General features: G+C 35.6%; 1 protein-coding gene across 1 annotated transcript; it reads left to right on the top strand.

The window, feature by feature from the left end:
- The first annotated feature begins 2,472 nt into the window (after positions 1 to 2,472).
- On the top strand, positions 2,473 to 8,462 carry sla1a (Src like adaptor 1a). The gene is made up of 8 exons (XM_051671564.1): positions 2,473 to 2,683; positions 3,173 to 3,275; positions 3,405 to 3,498; positions 4,629 to 4,715; positions 5,167 to 5,270; positions 6,894 to 7,025; positions 7,354 to 7,483; positions 7,886 to 8,462. The coding sequence occupies exons 2-8, from the start codon at positions 3,206 to 3,208 to the stop codon at positions 8,088 to 8,090; spliced, it is 822 nt and encodes a 273-aa protein (XP_051527524.1). The 5' UTR covers positions 2,473 to 2,683; positions 3,173 to 3,205; the 3' UTR covers positions 8,091 to 8,462.
- Positions 8,463 to 10,183: the final 1,721 nt, after the last annotated feature.

Raw genomic sequence — 10,183 nt, 5'->3', positions numbered from 1 at the left:
CTGTTGCACTTGTGCATATGGTTGTGTGGCAACCAAAAGTGATTTGATTTGATTTTGACTTTTTCTCCAGAAATGGGAGGGGGGGGGGGAGTAGGCAAGCATGGTGCCCTGGCCTGAGTCAGCAGTGGGGGTATGTGGCATGGGGGGCGTGGTCATGTTGTCACCTGGGTCGTAATTATCTCTAACACCTGTCTCTCATTATAGTGATGGCGGAGGGAGACCTGAAAAGGCACACCAGAGCGTCAGAGGAGAGAGAGAGTGACCAGAAAGCATGACAACCATTAATTGAGAGAGTTTCATTAATTGAGAGAGTTTTCATTTATCTACAAGCTGTTTTAGGTTATCGACGGTTACCGTCGTTTGTGTGTGCTTAAACAAACAATTACATGTTTTTGAGACATTAATGACAAGAAATCAGAAATTAGCATAATTAATTCTGATACAAATAATGGCCAGCATCATCCAGTCACTGCCAACCATGTTAAAATAAGATTATACATTATAGATTCTGGATCTATGTATTGATTACCACTGTCCCATGTCTGCCAAACATGTTGAGATGTCCAAACATCATCTGCAGCCTGAAACTGAACTTTTGGTTTGATTTTAGGAGTGAATGCACTTAGCTGCATAGGAAAGCTATAGAATGCTCCCTTGCTCCCTATATAGTGAATGACTTAACCTCCAGTGTGCTGTCTGTCTGCACTGGTCTCAGAACAGTTTGAAATGCACCTTATTTTCATCCTAACTCCATATAAAGCCTCTGAAAGCAACATATTTCAGCTTTTGGATGATCCATTGATTCTCAGTGTGAACATGCACTGTAATCATATGATTTCTAAGGAAAAAAATGCATTAAAGTACATATTAGTGTACATTGTGTTTAGCAGCATGGTGTTTCGCGATAAATCGTTCAAATTATAAAAATGGCATATCAGATGAAACTGGTGACTGCTCTTTTGACTCAAACAGGTTTAAATGTAAAAACTTAATTAGGTTTCTTACCAGATGTAGTTTTGTTGGTGTTTCTACCATGTTGTTTTGTCACATGACACCATGTGTCGAAAGTTTAACCCCTTACTGACAGCCCAGAGTCTCCTGAACTGAGATCAGTCTGTTTAAATGAATTTAATGTAACACAATGTCCATGCATGGGTTGAACGTTGATAAATGAAGTGTGTTATTTCTGTGACACTAGTGGCATTTCCGAACAGGTTTTGCAAACTCTGCTACAACCCCTTCCATCATTGAAACATGTTTAACCTTTAATATTCATCTTTAAAATGTACTTTTAAAACTTTTACACAATTATATGTGAATGCTTTTTACTTATACTCAAGAATTTGGTCAGATACTTTAAAATGGGTAAAAGTTTGACAAAGTATTATCTATACTTTGACTTGTACACCCATAGTTACAAAGAGCCTCGACCAGGTCAGGCATCTCAGATACTAGTATGCACGAGTCTAATCAACAAGAATAATCTTTTTTTTAGGCATGTCAGCCCAGCACAAATTCAATTCTACAACAGCTCTGAGCTCTGGTGTATATTTGTAGCACTGCGGAAAAAGAAGTGTGATTAACATTCTGAGCTATTATGGTAGAACTTTTATGGGTGCATGTCACATTATCTCATGTTCATTTTGCAAGTACTCTGATACATGACATCGTGGTAAGGAAAGTTCAACATAATAAAAAAAGTATTACAATGCTGAAGCATTTTGCACTCTTTATAGTCAGGAAAGCTATTGCTAAGCTTTTTAAATGATTTATGGTATATAATTGGTCTCCAGATGCATACATCTAGGTTGGATCCCCACTTGAACATACAGAGACAGCTGTAAAATGTTACATTTTTAAAATTTAGAAGTAGCATATGGAAGACCATAACTCATGCATGGACAGACAGACTCTTTATCATTAGATTACTTTTTTCTTGTTTAAAATGGACAAAATGAAGGGTGTATGATGTAGAAATAATTTTCAGTTATGTGGCAACCTTTTCATTGCAATTTCTATAGATGAACCTGCTGCTTCACATGATAACTGGGCAATAAAGGCAATAAAATATTTCTAGAATTATTTTCTGGTACACTTCAAATCTTTAGTCATGTTTACAATAAAGTGTCCTTGATGGTATTTTAATATGTAGTTATAGGCTTTATGCTTCTGAAACTCACACATTTCGAAGCACACACACCCAGACATCTACCCACTAATGCCAAATTCAGGAAGTTACACAATATCCAATTTGAGCATATTCAACACAGAGCAACACAGAGAGTGCCAACAATTACTTATAAAATTAAATGTAAACAACAACCTAAATATGGCAGATATCTACGGAAATTATGATCCGCATAAATAATGTTTAATAAAAACATTCTGTTGGTGCATATTGCAGGGATGAAGGAAACATGGTCAGGGAACTCTTCCTCATTTTACCAGAGGAAGTTTGTGGCTATGCGCTGTTTTCAATAGACCAGCACTCAGTTTAGATAAGCCTTCAGAGCAGAGCAGGCCATTCTGAACACAACTGCTGTAACTGCTGGACTTGAGTCTTAAACCTGGCCAGAATTTCTTTACCCTAAGTCACCTGCTTCAAATTTATTGTGAGCAGCCAACCACAACTGAAGCCTTCTGGGAAGAAAAATGGATATGTAATTGCTTAGAGTGCAAAAAGGTAAGTTTTAACCATTGAGAGTTAGCTACTTCCAGAAACTTTCCTCGGACATTTGTCATATTTTAGCATATATATAATGAAAATGTAAACTTCTTATTTTTGTGAAAATTATTTTGATTTGGCCATGAGAAGTGTGCTCATGCATACTATTTCTATGCTTTTTTTTTAATGCAAATTTTAACCATCATGTTGAAGCTGCTTTAAGGCCCAAGATGCAACATGCCACTTTATGTGACAAGACACAAACAAACAAGAGCTTGAGACTGTCTTCATTGACTAAATGAGCTATAGCCTATTTACATTCTCAGAAAAGAGTTGAGTGGAAAATAGTGACAGACTCAGCAGCTTCCCTGTTCTAATTAGTGTGTCTTGATAGAGATAAAAAACTTTGAGGGGAAGTTGCAAAATTGGACATGCGACAGTCTAATGAAAAACCTTGTCCGCTGCATGGATTTGTAATATGTAAATGTGTAATTTGTAAAATTCCAGCATCAATAGGGCTGTGGGCTCTAAACTGCCATCATGGGGAATGTGATGAAAAGGCAGGAAGAGAAAAGCACAGCGCCTAACAGCTTGGACTCCGTGTCTAAAGGTGAGATGTTGATTATTTTTTAGCTGTATGGAATGTCCTGTGCTTAAATATATAGTAAAACCATTCTCTTTGTGTTTGTAAGTTTTTTCATTTACATTATGAATGCTATTTGTCAACCTACATCTACAGACTGTGACAGCCTTGTGGTGCTCTCTGATTATCCATGCCGTGACATTAGTGAACCAATCTTTAAGATGGGGGACAGACTCATGGGTCTTTCAGAGTAAGTTTAATTTTAAAGAAATAATTTAATATAATGCGTATTGTGCTGTATAACAAAGATGTAACCAAAAATGAAATACTGTGGGACACCAGAGTTAAAATTGTGAGAATCTGCCATAAAAAATGTTTAAAACCAATACTGACTGACCACTAATCTGAATATTGTGAGGAACAGGTCCCCTTACAAAAATCGAGAGTTCATGGCAAATTTGCCTCAAACTTGCCGAAAATTCACCACTGATTTTTTTCACATGGAAATTAGCTTTGCTGCAAACTGTCAGTTTTTGACAAAGGTTTCCTGAAAGGTTCACCACTACCTGTGAAGGGTTGCAAACTTCTAGCAAACACTTGCGGCGAATCACAAGGTCTTTGCATGTGAAAATAATGAGTGGAAAATTTGCTGCAAATCTGTGGCAAGTTTGCGGCTAGTTTGCCAGAACTTTAGATCAATGTCTATGGTTGGTACGGCACTGTTAGTGTATATATATTAGTGTATGTGTTGGGTGTAATCTGATTAAAATAATTAGTTACTGTAATTTACTCACTTTTTAGTCTAAAAAGTAGTGTAATTCATACAATTTTAAATACTTATAATCAGATCACAGTTACTGACTTTCAATTAATTTAATTACTTTTAAGTACATTATAGGGTTATGCTTATTTTTAATATATAATTTACGTAGAATACATGAATTATGGGCCCGTAACGAGTCATTGTGAAGGAGAAATGTGAGGTCCAGAGTGTATGACTTGTGTGTAACAATGAACAAGGAATAAATATAGACATTATTTTGAATTTGTTGAGCGGAAAAGTGTTTTAGAAAGTAACCTAAAAGTAATTAGTAATGTGATTATTTTTTAAAATGTAGTAATTAATAAAGTAATCTGATTACAATTTTAGAGAAATAATTAGAAATTTGTAGTGGATTACTATTTTTTAAGTAACTTATATATATATATATATATACATACATATATATATATATATATATATATATATATATATATATATATATATATATATATATATACAGTATATTCATGTACATACATATACTACATAAATATATATAAGCAGCATAATACCTATAAACATGTTTTTTATTTATTTGTTGATGCAATGACCTATAGAGATGGTTGCTGGTGGAAAGTCCACTCTCTACAAACAGGAACTGAGAACTACATTCCCAGTAATCATGTGGCAAAGGTCTATCACGGGTAAGTGTGGACTGTTTATCTCCAATTAGGCTGCACATAATGAGTTGATGCTTTCACCTTTTTGTCTTTGTGACATGGTGAAAGAGCTATTCATTCCCAAAATCATCTAGACAGAATTCATTAAGTCTTTCTTTTAGTTAAATTTTTCTTACTTAATGATCATCAATGATAATATCACCTCTGACCCTCCAAATCAGCATATGAGATACAATTCCAGACATGCATTTCAGATTAATGATTGTGAAAGAATTTGGTTATAATATGGTTATTTATATAAGATATTTGATCTGATGTAAGAAAGAATAAATCATTCAATTTCTTCATTTCATTGTGAAGTTGTAGTTGTTCTTGTTTATTAATGTCCCTATTGCCTTTTTTTTTTTTTTTTTTTTTTTTTTTTGGAGTATTAACAGTGTTTCCAATTTAATACAACAATATCATATTTCTAAAGATGGCTGTTTGAGGGGGTTGAGAGGCAGAAGGCAGAAGAGCTTTTGTCACTGCCTGGTAATGGTGTCGGATCTTTTCTCATTAGAGAGAGTCAGAGAGAAAAAGGTAAGTACATGGAAATGTCATCTGGTGTTGATTGTTTCCGTGCATTCAGTTTTAACCACATAAAGAATGTGACAAAAAGAACTGACATGTTATTATTATCATTATTTTTTAATTAGATTTCCACTCTGATATCAGTGTTCCTGTTGCTCAACTCACAGTATGAATGAATGAATGAATGAATGCTACATTTATATAGTGCTTTTCTGACACTATATGCTAAGAGCTTTACACAGTGAACAAGGGACTCTCCTCAACCACCAGCAGTGTGCAGCATCTACCTGAACGATGTGACGGCAGCCATAGTGCGCCAGTACGCTCATAACACACCAGCTGTTGCTGGAGAGGAGAGAGTAGAGTTATAGAGACAATTAATGAATGGTGTATTAATGTAGTAGAGCATGGCTTTAGCAATGCAAAGGTCATGGGTTTGATTCCTAAGAAATTTATTTACTGGTAAAATCTTGTGACCTGTAAGTTGTTTTTGATCATAGCTTGTTGCAAACTATTAAATGTCATTGTTTTTAGTTCCTGTAAGCTCAGCTGGTAGAGCATGCCGACTTCCCGTGTGATCATGTTGCATGGGTAGGGGTGGGAATTACAAGGTAACTGGCAATATGATATAATGTAGATATTTAGGTCACGATACAATATTATTGCAATTCCACAAACTCCGAGTAAGCCAAAAAAAAAACAAGAAAAATAAAAAAACACATTTATCTACTGAATCCCATCTGGCTAAGCGGGAACGTGATCGTGGTCAAGCGAAAACTAGAGTGAACATCGGCAGGGCATTTGATTCCTGGAGGGACCTTCGTTCGGTTTTGGGGATCAAAACCGATCCTGAATTGGCGTTCTTCTTGTCGGACAGGTAAGCTTACATAACTGCAAAGCATGTGAAATATAGTGCCATAAGGAGTGATCTGTGTAATTTTAGCTAACTTGATCTTGCTTGCTAACGCTGACGAATTGCAAGCTACCTTGCTTTGTAACTTTCAAATAATTTCAACGATCTTCTCTTTATACTAAAAGTCAGGTATACAGGATCAATTTAAGTAAATACGCTGGTTTCTTGATCGTAGTACAACATATGACATACAAAACATACAATAGTGCAACATAACAGTGCAGTGCAACAGTAAACTGTCTGGTATAGTTTGGTAGTATATGTGTATCAGTATGCTATGTTAGCTGATAAGTAGTTTTAGCTTAGTCTCAAAGTTTGTAGTAAAACAATCATAATTATGCTACCTCATCTGTCAGCACGATGCCAGTGAATCACGTTCAGTCTCTTTGTACATTACGTCATTGTTTTGGATGCTCGCTCAAGTCCCTATGAAGTGTGTGCACGAGTGCGAGCACAAGCAACAGGTAGCAAATATCAATACAATATCATGAGAAAAAATATCATGATACTTTAACATATCAATATTTTTTCCCACCTCTAGTCATGGGTTCGAATTCTGAGGAACACACACACACACACACATACAAAACTAATCAAATATACAATATACCTTGAATGCTCTGTCTGCCAAATACATAAATGTAAATGTTTATATCAGATAGAAGTCTCACACTACAGTGTTTTCAAAACTGTAATCGAATTGCTGCTATTCCCTGCAGGTGTGTATTCTCTCTCTGTGAGACACAGGACCATCAAGCACTATAAGATATTGCGTCTGACTAATAGCTGGTACTACATTTCACCACGGCTTACCTTCCAGTGTCTGGAGGATATGGTCAATCACTACTGTGGTGAGAACTTAACCTATCCTGCTGAAAAAAAAAAAAAAATCATTTTAAACCAACCTAAGATGGTTTCTTGGTCTCAGCCTGGTAAATTACACTGGTTTAAGCTGATTTTCAAGGGGGTAATCCATATAGAACACATCACTCCAATAATTTTGTGGAAAATGTCTCTGCAAACCATTCTGTCTGCTTTGGCTGAGTCAATCATCAACAGAATGCTGGAATAAAGACATATATCTCAAACAAAGATTTCATGTTGAACTTAGGATTGTATTTTGTAGATAAGAGCAGAGAATGGGTGTGTGAGACCTTGACACTTACATATGTTTTGCAGACTCTTCAGATGGTATATGTTGCGTTCTCAGCACTCCATGTCTGGCTCTATCCAACCCTGTCCCAAGCTCAATCCAGGAAGCACCCCCTGTGGTAATGCGCCATAACTTGGATTGGAAGAAAGTGAATAGGTATATTTCTGTGTTTCTGTCAACATACAGTAGGTCAAAGTTCAAGAACATGCTAACAAATTCCTTTTAAGGCAAGTCAGTTCACTTGGTGGCCCATGTGGTAGCATTTTCATTGTAGTCATTAGGACATCTCAAGTAAATATCCTTTTTATAATATAATGCCTTTATTTAAAAAAAGATTGGTTCTTTTAACTGAAAGGCGGGACTTCCATTCCTACAGCTATCTTATTACACATTACAATTTCTCCATTTCATTTTTCTGTGAGTGGTCCTTCTCCTTTCTCTTATATTGTCTCTAATGCTAACCTCTTCCTCCACATACAGAATGTTAATTACAGCTTATGTATGTCTAGCCATGGTTGGGGCAGTGACTGGTATGTTAATAAGTTTCTCCTTGAATAGATCACAGTTGATGAGCCCAGGTGAGCTGGATTTTGTGGACAACAAAGATAACATGATGAGCTACGGGGTAAGGAGCAGCATGGCCAGCTATCTGTCTTTAACATCAATACCTAAGGCTGGGCAGTCCAAAGACCGCAAAAAGAAGAGCAAATCTGTCTATATCATGCCTGACCACAGTAATATGGATATAGATGAGAACTGTTAGCACACGACCAAAGATACAGATCTGCCAACACATGATGAACGGATAACATTTTTGCACTGTATGACAACACAGTATTTTTTTACTTCACTCTTATACACATTTCTTTCTTATAAACACTGAAACTGAAAACTATATCATTGTGAAATGCAGCATCAGAATGTTAGAAAAATAGTTATTGTGCGATACTTGACCTTCTTGCAGTTTCATCGATATTTGTGGATGTGTGTGAATACGTAAGTATTGGATATTTTAATGTACATTTGTCAAAAAGCTACTGTTATCTTTTTCAAACTTGTCAGTGACACTTTTTTTGAAAGTGGAAACTGATATTTCTCTACTTATCTTTTAATAAATCTTACCTTTTGCACTTTATTTATTTGTTTATCACTCTTCAGGACTTGAACAGCTACAGACATAGGGACTATTTATGTAATATTTTACATGTCAACCATATTCCAGGATTGAGGTTTGTTCTGAATTACAGAGGAGAAACACGTTGAGCCCCGATCTATTCAAAAAAAGCCACACAAAAAAAACTCTCATTGTCAAGGCTCTGTCTGGCTCATGTTGTTGTCTTCATACAGTGTGCTGGCAGCTAAATCTAAATGGTAACCATATGGAGTGTTAATTAGCGACATTTATCATACATTCATTTGATTCAACAAGCAGAACATAAAGAGGGCTGAAATAAAGACACATGGTGAATTACAATAACTTTTTCATCATCTGATGGCTCTTTTTGTTTTTGCATTTAATTTAACAGGTCCCACATAATATTAGGTGTCTTTAACTACTATGTACTGACATTACATACAATACAATATACTTATTCTGTAACTACATTTTGTTCTGCAAAATTCTTAAAAATTCACATTTGCTGCTACTGAGGCACGGGTAGGTAAAGGGTTAGGGTTTAGATTAGGGTTAGGTTAAAGGTTGGGGTAGGGTTAGGTTTAGGGTTAGGTGTGAGGTTAACATTGTAACTAGATGTAATTACATGCAGGTACTTTAAATGTAACTACAATGAAACAACAAGTACATACATAATAAGTACATTGTATCAAATGCTTAAGTAAATGGTAGTTTAAGACACCTAATATAAAGTAGGTCCTTTATTTTCTAATAGTTATGACATTGAGTTCCACATAGAATTGCATTAAATGACAAGTAAGTTCAGTTAGGAAACTCTATATGGCGCGGCTGGTAGGTCAAACAGGTGCACCTCATCACCCAATCAGAAGCTTTTCCTTTGTGTTAAAATATATAAAGCTGTTACTCAACTCACGCAATACTCTGGGAAATGGCTACAGCAGAGCAGTATTTGTAGCGTTATCCCTCCACCTCCCCAGCATCACCTGTCTAGATCTGCTTTACAGGGGGTATGTCTTGATGTTGGTACACTAGCAGCAGCAGCATGTATCTTCTGTTTCAGCAGCATGATGTTTTCATGCCAGCAGCATTATGACTCAGGTCAAGCAGCAGCAGCATGCGTAAAGCAGATCTAGTCCACCAAGACTAAGCTTACTTCTCTGTCATTATAATCAATAAAAATCTATCTATTTCCGAGAGTTGTCCTAAATGAACTTTAAAAATGCAGACAGTAAAGAGGAGTTAGACAATACAATATACTACCATGATGTATAAAAACTGTACAATTTGAATAATATATTATTTTTTGTGTTTTTATTTTTTAAATTACAGTAATGAGAAAATAGCTACAATCTTATACAATGGTAAAAAATTGACTTGTGATATGGCATAGCTATGTGGGCAAAGAGAAAATAATGTTTATAAACGCAGTGTTCACACTATTATGTTCAATGTTCTCTCACAATATACTATGTTTAAGTTAGTTCACCTCATGAGAATGTGAATGTCTAAATGGGGATTTTGCTTGTTTACAAGTTTGACTTTGGTACTGCATAATTCTTGTATACAAACAAGTGGTTTCGACCAGAGGTGGGTAGAGTAGTCAAAAATTATACTCAAGTAAAAGTACAATTACTTTAAAAAAAATAATTTCTCAAGTAGAAGTAAAAGTGCTAACATAAATAATTATTTGAGTAAGAGCAAGAAAGTATCCAATTAAAAGA

The sequence above is a fragment of the Myxocyprinus asiaticus genome, chromosome 34 (genome assembly GCF_019703515.2).
Source record: "Myxocyprinus asiaticus isolate MX2 ecotype Aquarium Trade chromosome 34, UBuf_Myxa_2, whole genome shotgun sequence".
NCBI classification, from domain to species: domain Eukaryota; kingdom Metazoa; phylum Chordata; class Actinopteri; order Cypriniformes; family Catostomidae; genus Myxocyprinus; species Myxocyprinus asiaticus.
This window is presented reverse-complemented; position numbering and strand designations above follow the sequence as displayed.

Coding starts and splice junctions, on each gene's coding strand:
- sla1a (XM_051671564.1), top strand. CDS start 3,206: ATGGGGAATGTGATGAAAAGGCAGGAAGAGAAAAGCACAGCGCCTAAC. Junction 3,499..4,628: donor AGACTCATGGGTCTTTCAGA/GTAAGTTTAATT, acceptor AATGACCTATAG/AGATGGTTGCTGGTGGAAAG. Junction 7,026..7,353: donor TATGGTCAATCACTACTGTG/GTGAGAACTTAA, acceptor TATGTTTTGCAG/ACTCTTCAGATGGTATATGT.